This window comes from Silene latifolia, chromosome 7 (assembly GCF_048544455.1).
Source record: "Silene latifolia isolate original U9 population chromosome 7, ASM4854445v1, whole genome shotgun sequence".
Lineage (NCBI taxonomy): Eukaryota > Viridiplantae > Streptophyta > Magnoliopsida > Caryophyllales > Caryophyllaceae > Silene > Silene latifolia.
This window is the reverse complement of record NC_133532.1, coordinates 58762448-58786610: the sequence shown is the minus strand read 5'-3', so window position 1 is coordinate 58786610 and position 24163 is coordinate 58762448. Positions and strand designations below refer to the sequence as shown.

The 24163-nt window shown below is 43.1% G+C and overlaps 1 protein-coding gene across 1 annotated transcript; it reads right to left on the bottom strand.

Annotated features, from left to right (window-relative positions):
• Positions 1–913: 913 nt before the first annotated feature.
• LOC141590131 (uncharacterized) lies at positions 914–18645 on the bottom strand. The gene is made up of 4 exons (XM_074410741.1): positions 18507–18645; positions 18008–18143; positions 1293–1819; positions 914–1194 (listed from the first exon to the last, which is right to left on the bottom strand). Exons 1-4 carry the CDS (start codon positions 18643–18645, stop codon positions 914–916), a joined length of 1083 nt encoding a protein of 360 aa, XP_074266842.1.
• Between the last annotated feature and the right edge of the window lie 5518 nt (positions 18646–24163).

The window sequence follows — 24163 nt, the reverse complement described above, 5'->3', positions numbered from 1 at the left end:
CTCTGGTTCTGAACCCAGCAGAGAATCCTACTCAAGTATTTAAGACAGTTGTGACAGAGGGGACAAAGGATCCCCCGCCTCGCACCTTCTTACCTTTGAAAAACCCAAATAAATCCCCATTCAGAGATAGTGAATAACTAGGGGTGGTCACACATTGCATCAGGATCTTGATGATAGGATCAGGGAATTTGAGAGCAAGAAGCATGTCATTCAGAAAGCTCCACTCAACTGAATCATATGCCTTTTGAAGATCAATTTTCATCATGACACGAGGAGAACAAGCTTTTCTTTTATACAACTTGATGAGGTCCTGACAAATCAAAATATTTCCCACTATGTCCATACCTTTCACAAATGCACTCTGAGAAGGGTTGATGATACTAGGCATAATGGTACTAAGTCTATTGCACAAGACCTTAGTGACACATTTATAGAGAGTGTTACAACAAGCTATGGGCCCGAATCGTCAGACACTCTCGTGCACTTCCACCTTAGGTATCAAGGTAAGAACAAGAGCATTACATTCCTTCGTAAGTTGCCCAGATGGATCACATTACGCATCGCTACAGTCACCTCCTTCCCAACAATTGACCACGCATCCTTGTAAAACTGACTGCTATAGCCATCAGGCCCCGGGGCTTTGGTACTTGGTATGGAGAACATGGCTCTCTTGACCTCCTCATCACCACGGGGCAAGTAATTCCTCTGCTTTGTTGATGGGAAAGACAATTCCCAGCTCTAACAATTCCCTCATTGACAGGCACTACCTTTTTAGAAGTACCAGCAGACTCTTTGTAGAAACATTCAAAAGTCATCGAATGTCATTAGACCGAGTACACAGGATCCCCTCCATATTCTTAATCGATACACTCGGTTTCTCATTCTCCTTTTTTTGATACTCGATGATAGTAAGTCAATTCTCATCCCCTTCTTCCATCCACCTCTCCTTAGATTTCTCAAGCAAGAATCGTAACCTTGCCCTTTTAAGTATCAACACCTCTTTAGCCAAAGCTGATTCAGACTCACAAAGGACCTTGTTGAGAGGATCCTTAATAAGCCGCTTCTGAACTTCCTTCAAGGACACCTCAGACACTTGAGTTAGGTTCTCAATATCACTGAAGTTCTCCTTATCTAACTTCTTCAACTCTTTCTTCAGCATCTTTAGTTTCTGAACCACCCTGAACATAGGGGTTCCTTCAACATTCTGAGACCACACCTGACCAACAGTATGCTGGAAGTCCTCAGATATTGCCCACATGTTAAAGTACTTAAAAGGGACCCCTTTCTATTACCTCTTGTCTGAAATTTAATAAGACAAGGGCAATGGTCAAAGAGCCCTTCAGGGAGAAAGTGAGAAAGGCATTCAGGGAAATCATCCAGCCATTCACCATTAACCAAAACCCTATCAAGCTTACTATACACTTTAGTCCCCACCTCCTGTTTGTTGTTCCATATGAAAAAGGATCCAGTGGACTTCAACTCCATCAACTCACACTGGTCCACCATTTGCCTCATAGGTGTAATGTCAGACCATGTAACCTCTGCACCACCAATTCTCTTATTTAGGTGAAGTAAACTATTAAAATCCCCCCCAACCATCCAGGCAGTGTCAATACCCCTGCTTATATGAATCAGAGAATCCCAAAGAGATTCCCTCTCCTTATCTTTATTCAAACCATACACCATAGTGAAATAATAACTAATATTTCTTAGCTTATCAAAAACCTTAGAATGAATGAGCTGATCAGTAATGCACCTCACATCCACCACATACTGGTGAGGTTGCCAAATGAGCCAAATCCTCCCCCCTTTATGATGACTGTTATTTGTGCAAATAGACCAACTATCACACACATTATTCTTAACTTTTACCCAATTCCTACTTTTAACTTTAGTTTCTAATAGTCCAAACAAACCTACATTATTCTGAAACAGGAACCTCTTTATTTCAGTTTGCTTATGCAGCTTATTCAGGCCCCTTATGTTCCTGATGGGGCATATTCTGCACCCGCTGACCGAGTCAACATATTGAGCAAGGTTAAAGATATCCAAAGCAAGTTAACACCTTGACAAACTTAGCCGACGCAGCACTGTCTTCTGTCCCTTGGGTCTCGGCTACGGCAACTAGCCCCGGGAGACATATCCGCGTACTCACATCCAAGACCCTCGGCACAGAGTCAACAGGCCCGCCGGCCGCCATGGGTCCCTCGGCCGAGGGTAGAACTGACTTTCCACCTGCTACGCCACTTGGCCCACTTGGCCACTACGTGACAAAAGGTGAAAGTCTATAAATACTCCACTTCCCTCATTGAGAAGGGGATCCACAATCTAACCTAAAAACTCACTATTCATCTGGTATAAACTCCCTTATCTCTCTACAATATACTTTGTCAAGTAACACACAACTTAATCCCTTTAAGTTTACTGACTTGAGCGTCGGAGTGAGTACGCTCGGTGCAAAGCCGAGCCCTCAGTTTGTTCATCGTTTCAGGAGAGACCGAAAGGAAGAGTCAAGACAAGGAAAGACATCATTTCACCAAGCTTACGTGGTAAACAATACTGCTCTAGAATTATACCCGGAACAATTGATGGGGCATATTCTGCACCCGCTAACCAAGTCAGAGGAGAGTTTGAGGCTCGAGACGACGGGATGGTGAGATACCTGGAAAAGGTAAAAGCTGACACAGCAAAATTGAAATCTTTCCAGATCCAATGCATCCCCAGGTCCGAGAACAACCGAGCCGACGCTCTCTCAAAACTTGCCAGTTCAACCATCAAGAATGTCAGTCGAACCGTGCTGGTGGATATCAGGAATGCTAAAAGCATCACCGAGACCGTTGGCATGGTGGGCGACATAGAAGCCGAGACGACGTGGATGACTCCGATAATGAAGTACAAACTTACAAAAGAGTTGCCGGAAAACCGCAGTCTCTCCCAGAAGATAAAAAGGTTCCCCTCAAGGTACCTGGTGTTCGAAGGAGAGCTATACAGAAGGTCTGTGATAAGACCACTTTTGAAATGTGTCGGCCCAGCCGACGCGGAGCTTATTCTGACAGAGATTCACGAAGGCATCTGCGGACACCACATGGGGGCAAGAATGCTAGCCCACAAAGCTCTCCGAGCCGGCTACTTCTGGCCTACCATGCTGGAAGATTCCAGAACTAAGACCAAAAAATGCAAGAACTGTCAGATGCATGCTCCGGTGATACATGCACCTTCCCGAGACCCGCAACCAAGATTTCGATCCGTTACCATTTGCACAATGGGGGATGGATTTATCGGGGCCATTTCCGACGGCCTCCGGAGGAAGAAAGTACCTAATTGTCGCCGTTGACTACTTCACCAAATGGGTCGAAGTCGTCATAGCACTCGCCAAGACCACGGCGGCCTTGAGAAAGGTAATCTGGGAAAACATCATAACTCGTTTTGGGTTACCCCAAGTCATGGTATTTGACCATGGCCGAGAATTTTGGAGTGACTTGGTGATGAACTGTGTGGACAAGGCCCTCGGGAGCTGCGTCCGCGGGATCCACACTAGGCATAATCGACTCGAGGTTCTTTCGAATCGAATTAAGACAAATTAGAGTCGCCACCAAGTTTTTTGGGAACTTGGAACCGTTCAAGTCAACTTTACACCTTTCATCGAAAAGCATAAAGCCAATCGACTACGAGTTATTAAAGATAAAGACTTGTACCCTATATCACTCGATTTGAATGACTCTCGTAATCCAATGGTATTTAGACGGATCCACAAACCATAGATCTTGAGTAAGGGGTGAGGGTACGTGTTAGGAAGCCCATAAGGACACCTAACCCCGCCCGTCAATAACGGCCTCTACTAAGTCAAGTGTCGGATTTCAAACAAGGTCATAGCTACTACGATATATGATATGCAAACATCGTTTTAAACCCTAACATGTGACAACAATTTCTATGTCGTTTTAGATGCAACTAAACTAACTTTGTCAAAGTTGTAATTTAGCATGTGGGTTGATTGATCTAACAACATGTAAAGCAAATAAACAAGGCTTGATGGGAATGGGGGAGCCGGTGGGATCTACCCTATTACAACCCAGGCATTTCATGCCGACACAACAAGAAATTAAAGATACAACTCGATCTAAATACAATTGCTATATACGATACCATACACGACACATGGCCATTCGGCCCAGGAAAACGTGCACAAAGGGGTGACTCACGGCCTACATGACTCACGGCCTTGGGTCACTCCTCGTAATGCGTGCTTCCACTTAATCTTATCGAATTAGACATTGGGTCACACACCAAAGCATGCATTAACATAAATCGGGCCATGTTGCTTTAAACAACATGCGATTTACTACGCTCTCACTTGCATTGGGGCACAACCATCTAACTAAACAAAACTAAGATTTTTAGAAATCGTTTGACTCGATAAAGGAGAACTAATTATAAACAAGTTACAAAACGCGACTCGATAAACACAAATTGATTACAAGATACAAACAATGAGACTAAGATAAAAAAACGAGAAAAGGGATACAAAAGACACGGCCAAACACGACCTCATACACGGCTATCCTAGTTCCTAGGTTAGATTCATTAGGTTAGATGGATTTGCAAAGCGATGCGGAAAATACATTAGAAATCGATGACAAAAAGAGGTCAGAAGGCTTCGCCTAAAACCGGGTGTTCTACACGGCCTAAGGGGTCAAATTAGGTCAAGTTCGCTAATTAAATTAACTCGTCGAATGTTAATAAGAAGGTGCTAGTCACACACTCTTATACTAGCGAGAAATTAGGTGAAAGAGAGAGATGCGTTCATTAAGTTCTGACTGTAATTGTCGATTGATTTTAAAAGCTATGTCGAAGCACCCTAACATGTCTAATTAGGTTATTTAAATGATCGAATGTCGTCTAAATAAGTCATATGTTAACAATCAGAGGTCGTATTAACATGTAAATGGTCCAGGGGTAGGTCGAATCACACGAGAGAAGAGAGGGGTCAAAAGCGAAAAGCGAAGTCAAAGATCCGTTTTATTTATGCCCTACCTTGAACACGAGGATATGTAAATGAGACGGGGGTGTACGACCGACTGATGTAGCGGTTTCTTTCCCATCTCAAGTCAACGCGGGTGTTCATGGTGGTACTTTAACTCATACTCGGACTAAACTAGTTTCGTAGTTAATTAGAACAATCGATAAACAAAAAAACGATAAACAAACAAAAACAAACTATAAAAAACAAACATAAAAAACGAAATAAAAGGGAGAAAGAAGAGGATTTGATGCACCCTCAACCTACATGTATCGTTGACACCGTATTGGGTCGTAATCGATGGTAGATTTTATCTCGAGAGGCCGTCGTCGACGAAGAAACAAATCAAACAACACGTTTTTATCGAATCTGGACAGCAACTTTCAAACAGCGATTTCTCTCTCGTTTCACGGTGAAAATTCGATTTAAAAGATGTTTTGAAAACTAGAAAGAGAGGAGAACAAAGATCTTAAAACAAACCCTGCTCGTTTTGAATTATTGGTCACGAAAAACGAGCACAAACAGAACTGGGCAGACAGGAAAAGCCGCGAAAACAGAGTGTATAACACTCTGTTTTTCGAGGGAATTCGTGTACTCTCAAGGGCAATTTGGCTCGTAAATCTTTTTCTAATGTGTAGATGGATGTTGTATGGTTAATTAGGAACAAGAAACTCGAATTTTAATGGATGTTTGAAGGAGGAACGAATTGTATTTCGAAGAGGATACACAAACTGTTCCAGTTTGCAAGTCGGTTTTGTGAAGGGTTTTTGAGAGGTAATTAGGGTTTGTTTCTGGGGTTTAAAGCTTGTGAGTGATGGTAGGATGTGTGAAGAACTTAGAGGAATGAATGTATGGTGAAGGGAGGGTATTTATAAGGAGTTAAAGTAGGGTAAAAGGGAGGAGAGGCAGACGGGCTCGGCTGAGCATAGCTGCTGTCCAGCAGCTTTTGGGGGGTTTTCTAGGGTTCGTATGGGGGGTTTTCTTGGTGTTTAAGGTAAGGTAATATGGGTAGGATATTAGGGTATGGGTTAGGGTTAATGGGCACGGGTTTTGGTGGTGTTTGGAGCGGGTTTTGGACTCGGGTTTGAGCTGCAAAACAGGGGGGGCTGCTTTGTGTATGCGGGCTGTTTGGGGGTGATTTGGGACGGGATTTGGGCTGTGGTTATAGGGTTCGAACTGGGGTTGGATGGGTAGAGGCTTAGGTTAGTTAGTGTACTCGAGATTCGTGCCAACTCGTAAAGAAAACGGGCTAAAAAACCGAGCTATAACCGAGCTTCAAAACACATGTTTAAAACGAGTTTTCTTCGCTTTTAAAAATCGATTTTTCAAATCGATTAACATATTAAAATAAATGATTTTTCAAATCAAATATACTCATAAAAATGATTTTTCAAATCAAATATTTATTTTATTTTCAATAAAATAAACTTAAGAAAATAAATTCAAAATAAAGCAATAATATGAATTCACTTTAAAAAAACATTTAATTTAAATATCATTTAAATTAATAAAATACTCCGTCGACAACGCTCATTCTACATCGTAAAACGAACACAAATAATGACAATGACAACTAATAAATACATGTGTCCTATCATCATCGGGTGTTTGTCGGGTTCTCTATAAATTCCAATATCGACGGATACGGGTATCTACAGAGCCCCCACTTTGACTGAGGCTTGGACAAGGCGAAAGTCAAAGTATACCCCAGGTCCCTCTCGACCTGAGGATTCTGCGGGTCGTTTATAGTCCATTAGACTTGCGTATATAAGCTACTTGACCATAAGAAGAGATCATACCCGAAACTTCGCCTGGGATTGACTCTGCTTCTGTTGTGTCAAATTATCATCATTGGTCGTCGACCCATAAATTGCATATATGGTGGGTTGAGCCTTATCCTTAGGCGCCTACGTATCCGTTTCTGACGGAATCAAACCCGCGTCGTAGTTCGGCAACTGCTGACACATGCCCAAAGTTTATCATCTGCTGGCGTTTGTCCAAAGTTCATCTGTTGACACTTGCCCAAAGCTTATCATCTGCTGGCACTTGTCCGAATGGGACGGGACTTTCCAAGGAGGTTGCCGCCGCTTTTCATCATTTGCTTTCAGCTACGGAATTCTTCCAATTTATACTCTTGTATTGAATTGAATTCTTGGTGGATGTCATCCTTTACATCTTGATAATGGTCTCTGAAGCCAACGGCTTCATAGCCCCCAGTTTGCAATGGCTCTAAAGTCGAAGACTTTAGAGCCCCCAGTTGAAGCATATCCTGCTACATTTGAAACATAGAAAATGTACTAGCAATAATCATCACATAAGCACATTTGGATCATCGATCTTAAAATTGGATCATTTGAAATACTGGGTCATCGATCCGAAAATTGAATTTGAAAATTTTGAATAATTGGGTCATCGACCCGAATTTTGAATTTTGACATCATTTAGTATGTTGGGCCATCGACCCGAGGTTTGAAGCTGAAGTATTGGAATGTGGGGTCGTCGACCTGAAATTGAATTTGAAAGACTGGGTCATCGACCCGAAATTTGAACCTGTTGAAGATTTTGAATAATTGGGCCATCAACCCAAATTTTGAATTTGAAATGAATCCCTTGGATGTTGGGCCATCGACCCGAAATTTGAATTTGAAACGAATCATTTGGATGTTGGGTCGTCGACCCAAAATTTGATTTTGAACTTTGAGATTTGAACCTTGACTTGATATGCACCATTACTTGGATCATCTATCCATAATTCGCAAAAAGTTTTTGAAATTTCGGAATTCTGAAATCTTTGGCATTTTGAAATCGAACCTTGACGGGTGAGCAGGAAATACGACTCAGACACTCTGTATGACTCGTAAACAACGTGGGCGTAGCCCGCTACCGTAAAACAAAAAAGGAAAATAAAACCGTAAGTGTGCACGGGTTTTAATTCAATTATGGACTTGTTGGGGGTAGAAATGTAAATTGGCCGTTCTGGCGCCAAAAGATGGCAAATGGGAATCACAAGGCCATCGGACTTGAGACGGAGATACCGTATGGCATGGGCGTACTCCCAAGGGCACATGGGAATCAAGATCACTTGGCATTGACAGGGTGGATTAAACTCACAGAGCAAAAACGTTGGCTTCGCCCAGACACTAAACACAGACTGACTTTATGAGAACACTTAGACATCACACATCACTCTTGTTGGGAACATTCTGTCACTCTTCTCCTCGCCTCCTTTCTTTTCAGCGAGTATTCATCATTTCTTGCCACCGCCTTCTTTCTTTTCAGCGGACTTTTACTATTTTTCTTCCACGCCTTCTTTCTTTTTAGCGGGTTTTTCATATTTTCTGTTCCCAACACAAACTCACATCTATATGGCTCAGCATCTTTGCCTACACCGTTCGATAAAGCTCATTCTGAGACTTGATACTATTCGTCTGAACCTATATCCTCATCCTAGCCTACATCGAGTGCTAAGACCGACTCAAACAAAGGTGGCTTCATTTGGACTTGGTTAAGACCCGTAAGAAACCGACAAGATGGCAACTTGGTTGATGAGTGGATTGAATCCCTTATTCCGAAGGACTGCCTACGTATTCGCGTGGAGCGAAATCAAATCCGACGTAGTTCGATCATGGTGCATAAACTTGGCATTTTAATTGTGTGTACACACTCGAAGGTTTCACCTAAGGTATCATGTCATATCCCATTCTAGCCTGTAAGGTACCGTTAAATCCTGTCTTTGGGGTTAGGTGTAAAAGGCTTGGATCTTTTGGGATGTGGAGCTTGGTAATAACAAGTTGGAATGGTTAACCATCATTCTGAAGGTTTGTTTTGTGGTGCTAAGGCCAAGGGCTATGGCTGTTGATGTGGTTGGAATGGGTGTCTCGGGTTTGATGAACCACGAGTGCAAATGGGTTGAAAAATGATGTGGGTTCAAATTTCCATGTCTGGACCCTAAAGGCTTGGGTGTACTAACACAAGCAGACTGATTCTCAGAATCCCTAACTATTCCCTCGTAACTGTCTCAGGAAGGACTTAGGGTAAAGAGGTTACTACTTAAGCTTTTGGGCTTCGCCCATTGAACTTCAACTATGGGTACTTGACTTGACTTATGGCTTCCGTAACTTCGACATCCAACCAAAAAACATTCCGCAATAACATCTTTTTTCCTTTTTTTTCTTTTCTTCTTTCATCACTTTTCTTTTTTCATTTTTTTTCATTTTTCCAATTTTTCTCTTTTTCTCATTTTTCATTCTTTTTTCATCTTTTCATCTTTTCATTCCTTTTCATCTTTTTTTTTTTCTCTTTGAAAATGATCTTCTATTCATTCTCTTAGTCATAAATGGATACACCTTGAAAACTGGGCTTCGCCAACTAATTTGGGTAGGAACTAACAATTCCTTGTTAGAACGGGTTGATATCTTCTCTCTTCGAGATGGGATGATTTTGTTGGGGAAAAGGTTTGCCTTCCATCATCGATAGGGGAAACAAGGAGCTAGTCCGGGTTCGTCATAGAATCATCTAAAAGCTCTTCTTGAGCATTGGTTTTGATGGAGGTTTTCTACCGCCAGACATGGAATAGGTAAAGGAATCAAACACAGGATCCTAGTGCACCTTACATTATGAAACGGGACATATTTCTACCCCACGGATCTCTTTGAGTGTGTTGTGCATTTTATCATGCTTTCAGAATGATTGAGGATTGAAAACAAGACATATTTGGAAACGAAACTGCGACTTTTATTGGAATGACAAATGCTTAACAGACTCGAAGGAACGATTCCTAGGACACACCCTAGGACATCGCGGAACAAACGACTCAAATTCAAGAAAGGAAAGTCCTAGACTCGACTCAACTAAGATTAGGAAACAGATCCCGACTCATAATTTTCAAATCTGGTCATGAGCTTTCTCTTGTTCAGCTGTCAGCTTAGATGCTCGGCTCTGATCCTTGATCCCTTTGATGGTATGCCTCCATCCCGAGGTAGTCCTCTGAGGATCTACGCCAGTGATGAAGGTTGGTGAATCGAATTGTCTTTTATTAACTTCGTTAATGAGAGGAGTACATTCTGGAGCAAGACTCCCGACTTGAATTTCATTCTTCGGGTTTGGCAAGAATTCAAAGCAATCCACAAATATCTTCCCGATAAACACCCCTTTAAAGTGACATAGGCGGATAAGATGGGAATAATCGACATTGTCTTCGACAGAAACAAAGTTGGCGTGATCGCCAAATGGATTGGTGATGTTATTGGGTTTAACAGTTGGGATCGGGAGTGTTCCACTCTCAATCATGTCTTGAATTTCGTGCTTCAGTCGATAACACTGTTCAGTATCATGGCCTTTCCCTTGATGAAAGGCACAATAGGCATTTGGTTTATACCATTTACCTTGTTGCTCAGCGGGTGGGTCCGGAGTTGGACCAATAGGCTTCAGCTTTCCTTGGGCTATGAGCCTTTGGAGAACGTATGTATAAGTGCATCCGATATCGGTGAATGCCCTCGGAGCTTGGCGCTGCGGTTTCTTCGATTGCCCTTCTAAGAGATTGATGGCTTCATCAATATGGGCCGTTGCTGGGGCCTTTGCTTTAGATGACGAGGCCCCTTGGTATCCTTTTGGCTTCTCAGCTTCTGCCATTCGGACGTCATCTTCTACCTTTATCCCAATTCTTATCAATTCTTTGAAAGAACCGAAATTCTGGTATTTCAGAGCATTGCGGTAAACAGGTCGTAGATTCTTTACGAACTTATCTACCATTTCGACTTCATCAGGCTTTTTGGCTAACTTCACGCTTTCAGCGCGCCATCTTGCAAGGAACTCAGTAAAGCCTTCCTTTTCTTTCTGTGTCATAACCTCTAGCGTTCTTATATTGGTTCGTATCTCGACATTGTCAGCATAGTGCTTACAAAACTCCACCGTGATATCTTCGAAAGTAGGGAAGTTCTTAAGGTCCAGATTGTAGAACCACGCCTTCGGGTGTTCATTCAGAGATTGAGCGAAAATTTCCGAGAGCATGTCAGCAGGTACTCCCTTCAGTGCTAAGTACCCCTTATAGGCCTTAACATGGTGGATTGGATCTTCTGTGCCCTTAAACTTTGGGATATCAGTGAGTACCATGTTTGTGGGCAACTTATCCTAAACTGGGGCATAGGCCCTAGCATTTTCGTAGTGGATGTTCTTCCCCTGGGAGAGTTTCAGACGGTCTTCAATGAATTTGAACCGTTTCTCCAGATCAGTCAGAGGTGGGGTAGATGAAGAGGAATCTTCACCCAGCTTGGATTCCATCGCATCCATTCTGGTCATCATGAGGTTCACAACCTCAGTGAGTTTGTTAACAACATCTTCCATTGCTTAAAGTCGGGTTTTTGGCGACCTCTCTACAAGAAAACCCCGAACCGAGTCAATATTTAAAGTAAGAGCCCCTGCACACTTAAGGACACGACACCAACTTGACTCAAGTCAAGACTCGACTTAAGACTGACTAACCAAAGGTTCGACTCACGGTTGGATTTAGACCTCGATTCATTTTAGACTCGACAAACGACATGACTCAAGTTGTCATAGCTCGATTCTAAACTGGACTCGGTGTGACTAAACCCGTGATTGAACCAACATAGTCCTTAGGTTCGAGTGAAACGTCCTAAAGGGCCTAGCTTGGACGTTTCTGTGGACTATCCTAGACCAAACGGTCGACCAACATGACTCAAAGCCCAAGAGGTGAGCTTGGGTGACCCAACAGGGTCGTGTTCTAGACTCTTGGAACGAAAAAACGCCTGGCCTAACACGGCCATGACCCGGACACGACTCGACGCATTTCATGCTTGGTTAAGGTTCGAGAAATATTTTGGATTGAATTTGAAAAAAACGAAGGATCGATTTGAAAATGAGATTTGAAATGGGCAAGCATGCCGCTATAAAAGCTTATTTTGGCCGAAAATTCTAGTCTTATTTGGGCAGCATTCCGCGTTTTGAAAATCACGCTATTTGAAAGTAAGTTGTTCAAAAGTTCGGTTTTGAAATTGACATGGAAAATTTTGAAAAGACTCGGGAAAACACCTTGCACATTGTCATTCTCATGTTATAAGGATGTATGCTCCTAGACATCTCTAAGTCTCGGCAAGTCTTCTACAAGAAGGTCTATGCCCTCCGTCCTTTTGCGGTCTTATAGAGCAAGGGCCTTAAGGTAAAGTACCTAGAAGAGCGTCCCCACCATCAAGAACCACGCGAGGTGAAGTGGAAGCGAGCAATGTGCAGCTTCCTAGCATAGTGGGACGTCGCCCCCCACGCATCACAAAGAAACGCTGGGACGGCCCGGGAAAGTCCTTAAGGGTTTATGCATGAATCGTAGCACTATGAGTAATGTTTTACTTTCCAACACTTTCTTTTCAAGTTTCACCTCGGAGGAAAAGACCCTAGAAACAAAGTGTAACTAGTCCTCTTTTCCCAGTGGAGTCGCCAAATCGTGGACAAGGCCCTCGGGAAGGCTGCGTCCGCGGGATCCACACTAGGCATAATTGACTCGAGGTTCTTTCGAATCGAATTAAGACAAATTAGAGTCGCCACCAAGTTTTTTGGGAACTTGGAACCGTTCAAGTCAACTTTACACCTTTCATCGAAAAGCATAAAGCCAATCGACTACGAGTGATTAAAGATAAAGACTTGTACCCTATATCACTCGATTTGAATGACTCTCGTAATCCAATGGTATTTAGGCGGATCCACAAACCATAGATCTTGAGTAAGGGGTGAGAGTACGTGTTAGGAAGCCCATAAGGACACCTAACCCCGCCCGTCAATAACGGCCTCTACTAAGTCAAGTGTCGGATTTCAAACAAGGTCATAGCTACTACGATATATGATATGCAAACATCGTTTTAAACCCTAACATGTGACAACAATTTCTATGTCGTTTTAGATGCAACTAAACTAACTTTGTCAAAGTTGTAATTTAGCATGTGGGTTGATTGATCTAACAACATGTAAAGCAAACAAACAAGGCTTGATGGGAATGGGGGAGCCGTTGGGATCTACCCTATTACAACTCAGGCATTTCATGCCGACACAACAAGAAATTAAAGATACAACTCGATCTAAATACAATTGCTATATACGACACCATACACGACACATGGCCATTCGGCCCAGGAAAACGTGCACAAAGGGGTGACTCACGGCCTACATGACTCACGGCCTTGGGTCACTCCTCGTAATGCGTGCTTCCACTTAATCTTATCGAATTAGACATTGGGTCACACACCAAAGCATGCATTAACATAAATCGGGCCATGTTGCTTTAAACAACATGCGATTTACTACGCTCTCACTAGCATTGGGGCACAACCATCTAACTAAACAAAACTAAGGTTTTTAGAAATCGTTTGACTCGATAAAGGAGAACTAATTATAAACAAGTTACAAAACGCGACTCGATAAACACAAATTGATTACAAGATACAAACAATGAGACTAAGATAAAAAAACAAGAAAAGGGATACAAAAGACACGGCCAAACACGACCTCATACACGGCTATCCTAGTTTCTAGGTTAGATTCATTAGGTTAGATGGATTTGCAAAGCGATGCGGAAAATACATTAGAAATCGATGACAAAAAGAGGTCAGAAGGCTTCGCCTAAAACCGGGTGTTCTACACGGCCTAAGGGGTCAAATTAGGTCAAGTTCGCTAATTAAATTAACTCGTCGAATTTTAATAAGAAGGTGCTAGTCACGCACTCTTATACTAGCGAGAAATTAGGTGAAAGAGAGAGATGCGTTCATTAAGTTACAGAATTGTCGATTGATTTTAAAAGCTATGTCGAAGCACCCTAACATGTCTAATTAGGTTATTTAAATGATCGAATGTCGTCTAAATAAGTCATATGTTAACAATCAGAGGTCGTATTAACATGTAAATTGTCCAGGGGTAGGTCGAATCACACGAGAGAAGAGAGGGGTCAAAAGCGAAAAGCGAAGTCAAAGATCCGTTTTATTTATGCCCTACCTTGAACACGAGGATATGTAAATGAGACGGGGGTGTACGACCGACTGATGTAGCGGTTTCTTTCCCATCTCAAGTCAACGCGGGTGTTCATGGTGGTACTTTAACTCATACTCGGACTAAACTAGTTTCGTAGTTAATTAGAACAATCGATAAACAAAAAAACGATAAACAAACAAAAACAAACTATAAAAAACAAACATAAAAAACGAAATAAAAGGGAGAAAGAAGAGGATTTGATGTACCCTCAACCTACATGTATCGTTGACACCGTCTTGGGTCGTAATCGATGGTAGATTTTATCTCGAGAGGCCGTCGTCGACGAAGAAACAAAGCAAACAACACGTTTTTATCGAATCTGGACAGCAACTTTCAAACAGCGATTTCTCTCTCGTTTCACGGTGAAAATTCGATTTAAAAGATGTTTTGAAAACTAGAAAGAGAGGATAACAGAGATCTTAAAACAAACCCTGCTCGTTTTGAATTATTGGGCACGAAAAACGAGCACAAACAGAACTGGACAGACAGGAAAAGCCGCGAAAACAGAGTGTATAACACTCTGTTTTTCGAGGGAATTCGTGTACTCTCAAGGGCAATTTGGCTCGTAAATCTTTGTCTAATGTGTAGATGGATGTTGTATGGTTAATTAGGAACAAGAAACTCGAATTTTAATGGATGTTTGAAGGAGGAACGAATTGTATTTCGAAGAGGACACACAAACTGTTCCAGTTTGCAAGTCGGTTTTGTGAAGGGTTTTTGAGAGGCAATTAGGGTTTGTTTCTGGGGTTTAAAGCTTGTGAGTTACGGTAGGATGTGTGGATAACTTAGAGGAATGAATGTATGGTGAAGGGAGGGTATTTATAAGGAGTTAAAGTAGGGTAAAAGGGAGGAGAGGCAGACGGGCTCGGCTGAGCATAGCTGCTGTCCAGCAGCTTTTGGGGGGTTTTCTAGGGTTCGTATGGGAGGTTTTCTTGGCGGTTAAGGTAAAGTAATATGGGTAGGATATTAGGGTATGGGTTAGGGTTAATGGGCACGGGTTTTGGTGGTGTTTGGAGCGGGTTTTGGACTCGGGTTTGAGCTGCAAAACAGGGGGGGGGGGGGGCTGCTTTGTGTATGCGGGCTGTTTGGGGGTGATTTGGGACGGGATTTGGGCCGTGGTTATGGGGTTCGAACTGGGGTTGGATGGGTAGAGGCTTAAGTTGGTTAGTGTACTCGAGATTCATGCCAACTCGTAAAGAAAACGGGCTCAAAAACCGAGCTATAACCGAGCTTCAAAACACATGTTTAAAACGAGTTTTCTTCGCTTTTAAAAATCGATTTTTCAAATCGATTAACATATTAAAATAAATGATTTTTCAAATCAAATATACTCATAAAAATGATTTTTCAAATCAAATATTTATTTTATTTTCAATAAAATAAACTTAAGAAAATAAATTCAAAATAAAGCAATAAAATGAATTCATTTTAAAAAAAACATTTAATTTAAATATCATTTTAATTAATAAAATACTCCGTCGACAACGCTCATTCTACATCGTAAAACGAACCCAAATAATTACAATGACAACTAATAAATACATGTGTCCTATCATCATCGGGTGTTTGTCGGGTTCTCTATAAATTCCAATATCGACGGATACGGGTATCTACAAACTGGCTAGAAGAGCTCGGTATCAAGTTCGCATACTCCTCCGTCTGCCACCCTCAGAGTAACGGGCAGGCGGAGGCAGCTAACAAGACAATTTTGAACGGTTTGAAAAAGAAGGTTGAAGATCTAAAGGGAAGATGGGCTGATGAACTACCCGGCGTCCTATGGTCACTACGAACCACAGAGAAAGAAGCAACGGGGTACAGTCCATTCCACCTTGTCTATGGGTCTGAGGCCGTCCTGCCAATTGAAGCAACGGTGCCTACATTCAGAACGCAAACCTTTAACCCAGTCCAAAATGAGGAAGGCACGAAGCCTCCCTAGACCTGGTTGAAGAAAGTCGAGATACGGCACGGCTCAACTTGGCCGTTTACCAAAACAGAATGAGAAGAGCATACAACCGAAGGGTCCACAAAAGGGACTTAAAAGTAGGAGATCTAGTCCTTAGAAAGTCAGCCGCCACCAACAAAGGAAACATCCATGGCAAAATGACGGCCAACTGGGAAGGACCCTACAAAGTGGTTGAGGAAATGAGGCCGGGTACATACCGGCTAACCGACATGGAGGGAGTGCCTCTAATGAGCCACTGGAACACAGACAACCTTAGAAAATACTTCATATAGCGGCGGAGGTGTCCGAGACCGTTGTGGGCACCCCAACGCATGATTATTTCTAATAAAGAGTGTTCCAAGTTTTCCATCAAAATGGAGTGTCCCTCTCATAGTCCTACAAAAGAAGACATATGTACACAGCAGACAGCGCCAAAACCTCGATCACCTCGGCCGCTAACCGGGAGTGATGGGGGAACGAGCCAAAATGCTAACATATATGCAACAACAGTCAAAACGTTAACTCAGTTGCCCCGGCCAAAGCCGGGAAGAAACGAGGGAACCACGGCTTGCCCTCGGCTAATTAAGACCGAGCTTAAGAACGTATAAGTACAGTTGAGACGCAAATCTGACACCTCGGCAAATTAAGACCGAGCGTGAACGAGGACGCGATCAATATCGTCTATAGATACGAACGCTGTCGCGCCGTAACCCCGATTCCCTCGGCCAAGGCCGGGAAGCAGCGGGGACACAACGACCGATACGCTAACATGTTCACAGCGGCGGTTGGGAAACGCAAATCTGACCGCCTCGGGCGGTGGAGGAAGCATCCGACAAGCCAACATGTTTAAAAACGTTAAGTACAATTGAGATACGCATTCTAACTGCCCCGGCAAAGCCGAGGGTAGAAACAGAAAAGAAGCACTCAATTAATAACGTAAGAAGACAACTCAGACAAAAATGAGAAAAAGACCTCGGCCAAGCCAGAGGCAAAGTAAACAAACTCTTATTAAAAATGTTTACAGGTTACAAGGAAGAAGTCGACGGCCGTCCCCATAGGGATAACCTAAACACTACCTACCAAAGTTTACAAAAAAAGAAGGAACAGCAAAAGGGTACAGACATATGACATGAAGTGCCAAAAGATGGCAGGGAGGAAAGGCTTAATAATTGGCCCCCGAACAGCTGGAGCTATCCGAGATGCCGGGTGAATCTGGTGACGACCGCCCGTCTCCCTATGCCTATTGCTGCTCGTCACCGGCGACATCAGCAGCAGCAATGGCATCACCGTCGGGGGGCGACCCAGAATCCAACTTGGCAGCTTCAGCTTCAGCTGCCCTTGCCTTCTCAGCTTCCTCCTTGGCCGCCTTCGCCTTTTCAGCATGGGCCGCCTTCTCCGCGGCCTCCTCTTCCTCCTTCTTCACCCTTGCCTCCTCCGCAGCCTTCTCCTCCGCGGCCTTTGCCTTAGCATCAAGCTTGTCATCAAACAGCTCGTCAAATCTCTGCCACGGGAAGGAGCCTTCAGGAAAGAGCTCCTCGATCACTTCCCTGGCGGCTTCTTCGGCCAGGTCCCGGTATTGGGCGCACATGTTAGGGAGGATGACGCTTTGGAGCGTCTCAATGTCCAACTCCCTCTGGGCGATGATAGCCTTCATATTCCGAAGCACCTTCCCCTGGGCCTTAAACAGGGACTTCCATTCGTCCCTCTTCTTAGTAGTGAAGTCGACGACAGCCTGAAGCTTGTCACGCTCCTCCAGCAGCTTAGCGGCTTCAGCCCCCGCAGCCTCAACCTTGGCTCTCTCAGCAAGGACCGCCTTTTCAGTGTCCTCCCTAAGTTTTCGCTTAGCAAGGACCGCCTTTTCAGCCTCAGCCTTGGCCCTCTCAGTTTCCTCCTTCGCAGCAGCGAGCTCGAGCCTGAGTCGCTCAAGCTGTGGGGCAGCTTCAGCCATGACCTTTTCTTGCTCCATAATATGAGCACCGGCCACGTCAGCCCACTTCGCCATCATCTTGGACAACCTTATGCCCTCCGACCTAATCTGAGCGGGGGAAGGTTTCGGGGAGGAGGAGACGACGGTGGCATCTTTACCACCCGTCTGCGCAGGTCGCTTCTCAATACGCCGTTCAGTAGGACCGGTGGACGGCGGCGGTTGATCTACAAAAAATGCGGACAAAGCATCCATGTCAACATTCATTGACATACCGGAGAGCCTGTCATCAGGAACACCTAATGAACCAGCTAAATATGAGCCACAGGTTAGATCCGTACCAGTCCCGGGCTTCTTAGACAGAGGGCCGGCTGGCCCCATTTCTTTGCCGGCAATAGCAGTAGTAGCGGCAGCAGCAGTCTCTTTTCTCTTACGTAAGAGAGGAGATTCCTCTGCCACGGTGGTCTCCTCGTCGGTAATATCGACGACCACCACCGTCTCCTTTTGGACTGCAGGGATTGGAGGTGGAACTGAAGTTGACGCCGTCGCCCCCGAAGACGTTGCTTTTCGCTTCCGGCGCGGAATGTTACCGGCAACCTTCGCCTGGGCCGCCATCACATCTAGGGCCTTCAACTGCTGATCCATAAGGTCGTTCGGCGCCGGTCTGCGATCACGTGTATCGGCCTTCGGACGCAACTCAACAACATTCTTGTCCTTGTCAAGTCCCATCTTCTTGAGGATTTCCTCAGACAGATCCGGGCCAAAACGGTCTGTAAAAGAAACGAAGCAAGAGTTAAATAAAAGAAATAAATCAAGGTTCAAAAACAGAAACATTAAAAGCAGAGATGGGCCTCACACCGACCCCACTCACCCTGTGCTAGGGCCGGTATGAGGCCGACGTGGCAGAGCGGCTCATCTTGAAGAATGATCTGCGTCGGGGGCATCCATCCCTTTGGCGTCCCATCCTTCTCAGTCTCAAACAGCTTCATTGCCCGTTTTTCGTCCTCATTAAGATGGACCTTGATGGCATCCATCTTAAGCTTACTCCGGGAGACATATTTCTTACGCTCCCCCCGGCTCTCACACCGCAAATTGACACGGTGCTCAAAGGACCGAGGCAGTGGATAATCCTCCGGAACCTCGATGTACACCCACCACGCCTTCCAGTCCTTGCAGGAAGTAAGCTTAGAGACGGAGACGTAACCCGGCTCTGTCTGCACGCTGTACCACCCCACGCCACCAGGGGCTGACGGCCGAAGGTGATGAAGCCGGCGGAATAAGTTAACCGTTGGGGCCTCCTTTTTAAAGAGACAGAGCCACACAAAGCCAACTATAGTCCTAATGGCCAACGGATGCAGTTGAGCCACGGCGACATTCATGGCTTTAAGGATGGCTGCGACGTATGCATTCAGAGGAAACCGGAGCCCATACTCCAGGTGTCTGATGTATACGCCGATACAGCCCTTGGGAGGGCAACAGACCGCTTGACCCTCCTTGGGGATAACAATCCTATACTCCCTGCCGAAGGAGAAATGATGTTCGAAAAAATCAGGACCAGAACAACTGGCGAACTTGTTGGTCCAAGCACGATCAGGACTGATCTTACAGGCTTCGCCGTGATCCAAGAGATGCGGCCTCTCATCGGAATGAGTACTTTCCTCATCATCACCGTCATCATCAACATCATCATCATCATCCGAGAAATCCTCCAAGTAATGATCATCAACCTCAGGAGAAGGAGACCTAGGGCCCCCGGACCTTATCGGGATGGCGGCCAGTGCCTCCTCCTCATCAAGGCGCGACGGGGAACCCCCCGGCGCAGGATTACTAGGTCCAAGCATCGAGAAGACATGTTCACAACAAAAACTTAACAATTAAAAGTTGGAAAATTTGTTTGTTTACCTTGGGAAGAGTGTTACGCCGAGTAACGCTTCAAAGACTAGAGAGAAGTTTCGTCAAAGAAAACCAAGCGAAAAGAAGAAATTTTTTTGAGAGAATGAATTTGGAAGGCCAAATTCAGGGGCTAACTGCCCTATTTATAGGGCAAAGCCCACTCAATCCGACCAATCAGGGCAAAGCCCATGAAGAGTCAACCAATCAAAACCGAGACACGTGTCAAGCATGCAGCCACGGAATGTCAATCGTCACAACAGTTACCAATCTTCTTTGACACGCTACTTGGCGGAATGCCAATCGACGTATCTTCTTCAACACGCTCCTTGGTATCTACTTGCCAAACGGCCCGCTGACTCAACCAAGCTTGGCAGCACCGGCTGGGGGCAATCAAAAGCACACGACACTCACAACCTCGGTCTCGGCCAACGCCACTTTCTTTTCCACATTTGATGCCCTTTACACATCCATGTGGAGGGGGGATACGGTATGGCCTAAGCAGAACCAAGCCGAGGTCGAAGAAGCCGGGGCAGAAATTTTTACTTGCGCAGAATACGCTCAACACTCATCGAAGATCCATACCACGGCATAGACTACGTTGGGGGCAAATTGATGGGGCATATTCTGCACCCGCTGACCGAGTCAACATATTGAGCAAGGTCAAATATATCCAAAGCAAGTCAACACCTTGGACAGCCTAGCCGACGCAGCCTGTCGGCATGTCCCTTGGGTCTCGGCCTGACAACTAGCCAGCCGGGAGACATATCCGCGTACTCACATCCAAGACCCCTCGGCACGGAGTCAACAGGGCCCGCCGGCCTGCCATGGGTCCCTCGGCCGAGGGTAGAACAGACTTTCCACCTGCTACGCCACTTGGCCCACTTGGCCACTACGTGACAAAAGGTGAAAGTCTATAAATACTCCACTTCTCTCATTGAGAAGGGGATCCACAATCTAACCTAAAAGCTCACTATTCATCTGGTATAAACTCCCTTATCTCTCTACAATATACTTTGTCAAGTAACACACAACTTAATCCCTTTAAGTTTACTGACTTGAGCGTCGGAGTGAGTACGCTCGGTGCAAAGCCGAGCCCTCAGTTTGTTCATCATTTCAGGAGAGACCGAAAGGAAGAGTCAAGACAAGGAAAGACATCATTTCACCAAGCTTACGTGGTAAACAATACTGCTCTGGAATTATACCCGGAACAGTTCCAAAACCCAATGTTATCCATTCTCCAGTTGCAGGCTCCTTAATCCCCTTTTGCCCGCACTCACACTCTTGGATATAGTCATGTTTAAAGCATCCAGGAAAGTAATACCCTGAGGGGAGTATTGTTTACTCTCAAGTATTTCCCTCCTCAACATCCTGGTTAAAATCCTTCGTGGCATAGAAGGTCCTTCAACCACGTTTGCCACAGGCACCACAGGTGTCTGCAGTGGTACAGCCTGAGTAGCTGGTGTACTCACTACAGGAGGACTAGTCTGCCTAACAGGTCCAGCACCCTTTGGTTTCTGAGGAACTTGTGGCCTCACAGGCACTGGTGCAGGTCTTTTTGCCCTCCAAACCTTCTTAACTGGTTTAGGAGCATCAGATTTCCTGCACAAAGCTTCTTCATGGCCAATACCCTTACATTTAGAGCAAGGTAGGGGCAACCAATCATAGTCCACCCTCACCTTCTGTGTAACCCCAATTCATCCCGAAAAACGATTTCCTTAGGGAACTCCCGCCCAATTGTCACCTCAATTAACACTCGGCAAATCCAAAGAATGCGATTGGCGTCGCATCATCACATCTGATGAACCTTCCCACCTCTTCACTGATCTTCCTTAAACTACCAGAACCCCAAAATTTCACCTCTAAGCCATACAACTTCATCCAAATAGGGACCTTCTTTACATCATGTTTTATTAGAGCAACATCAGGCCCCCACTCTTTGATAATTACAGGCTTATTATCAAACAACAGGTGCCCATTGTTAAGAACCATCTGTTGTTGCTCCTTAGTCTTAAATCGTACCATAAAAATTCCATTAGGTAAGAAATAGATTCTATCAACACCATTAGCCTGCCAAACTCTATTCACAAACCCCGACACCACCGTACTAGGCGGATTGGCTCCTAGAATATAACAGAACACAGAAGTTGACCAAAACTGAATCTCACCTTCCACATCCTCCTTAAGCAATTACAGCACTGGTTTGGAGTTAGGTACCGCAACAGCACTCACTTCATCCTCTTCCGATTCCACATCTTCTACTATTGGTTCTAATTCCGCCTCAAAACGCAACGGAGAAACCCTAAGACTAGGTCTTCCATTCGATTTTGGCGAATTCAGACTATTATTATTATGCTTACTAGTACTAGCAGATTGAATATCTGACGTTTTTTGATTTTTTTGTTTACTATTATTAGTTGATTTACTATTATTTTGTTGATTAATCGTAGATTTATTTACTTTAGCCATTGCGTAAAGATGAAGAAACTCACGTAAAAGAGAGGGTTTCTCTCTCTAATTCCTCTCTCATGATGTCTTTTCCACTTTTTATAACTTAAAATGGCATAAAATTGAGTAAAAATGCATTAAAATTAATTAAGAGTTAATTAAATTTGGTTGCATGTTAATTTTATGCATATTTATTTATAAATAACTACATACATATTCTATTTATGAGATAAGTAGATACTTTAGATTAATGTGATTAATTTAGGTAGTTTATTGATTTTTTATTTGATAAAAATTGGTAAATAATGGTTATTTTATAAATAAATATTGATTTAATTTTTGGGCTCGAAATTTTTGAATTTTTAGCTCCTGGAAATTATTCCAAAATGTAAAATTTTTTATTTTAAGTCATTTCAATTTTTATGGTTTGATTTAGAATTAAATCATAAAAATTGTGGTTTTATCGAGTAAATTATGAAATTGTTTTAAATAAATTTTAAAATAAAAAATTTTCACATGCATGTCATTTTGGTGAAAGACCAGAATGTACAAAATTTAAAATTTATTTTTCCATAAATTTTATAATTAAATGGAATTTTTCCATAATAATTGTGAATTATTATATCTTTTTGTAATAATTTATGCTTCATATCCCATATAACTTCAAGATAATTGTTGAGAATGATTATTTTAATATTAGACCAGATTAGTATGATGAGTAAGTCTTAAAATTATTTTAAGAATTGATTATGAATTTTTATTGATAAAAATTCCGCCAAGGCAAGCTCAATGATCATTGTTGGTAAGTAAGACGATTTGGCATGTCATTTTTTACATAATGCATTTTATTATTCATTTAGATGAATGGTTTTTAGCATTATAATTATGTAATTTTCCTAATATGGCCATAGGTAGAAGTTGATATTTCCCGTAATGTAAGGGAATATCGACTTGTTTTGTAATTAATTGCGATTTCGTATCGCCTAATTTGTAATTAATTAATAGTTTTTATTTTAATTTTATTACAAATTGTATAATAGGGTATTGTTATGTAATTTAATTATTAGTAATTAGATGAAGCATCTAAAGACGGAGCTTTCATGAAGACGGTGTTTTCGGAAAGGCGTTCCGAAATCCTAAAGAAGGAGGCCAATTTATGAAGACTCAAGGGACCAAGGAGTTGGTTTCCGATATGTAATAATTTTAGTTAATTAGATTAACTAGGTGGCCATATTAGCACTTACTTGTTTACATTTATGCATTCATGCCAAATCGTCACTACATATTTATTTTTTTGTTGTTATCGATTTAATCGTCTAGCATTCACTAATTTTGTTCACTTAAAGGTGATAGACAATTAAATTGATAAGATCTCTCACATTTGTTTAAAATTGAGATTAAGCCTTACCAAATAATAGCACCTATGAATCCCTTCTTCATTAGAGGTAGGTTCGGATCACCGAGGTACACTCTTTTTACGTTGGGTAAGTAGGGTAATAAAAGTTATTACGCGTGAAAATTGGTTGGACTCAACGGGATAAATATGGGTTGAATCGGTCCACCGTGCCAATATTTATTCTGGTTCAAAAAGATAGATTTTAAGAAAATCCGTCAACCAAGAGTTCTAGTAGTAGAATCAGTCAAAATGTTGACTCACCAAATTTATATAAAAGTGGGTTGAATCGGTCCACCGTGCCCGTGTTTATATAAAATTGGATCTTGGAATCATTTATATAATTTAGTGGGAGATCATTATATAAATGGGAACTTATTAAAATAGTTTCACAAGTTAAAATTTTTTAGACGATAAATGTTAATCTTTCCTTTATTTCCTTTGTAGTAATCACGATGACTTCTACTAGTGAAACCGGCACCATAGCTAGAGATTCATGGCTACGTTCTTTTATGG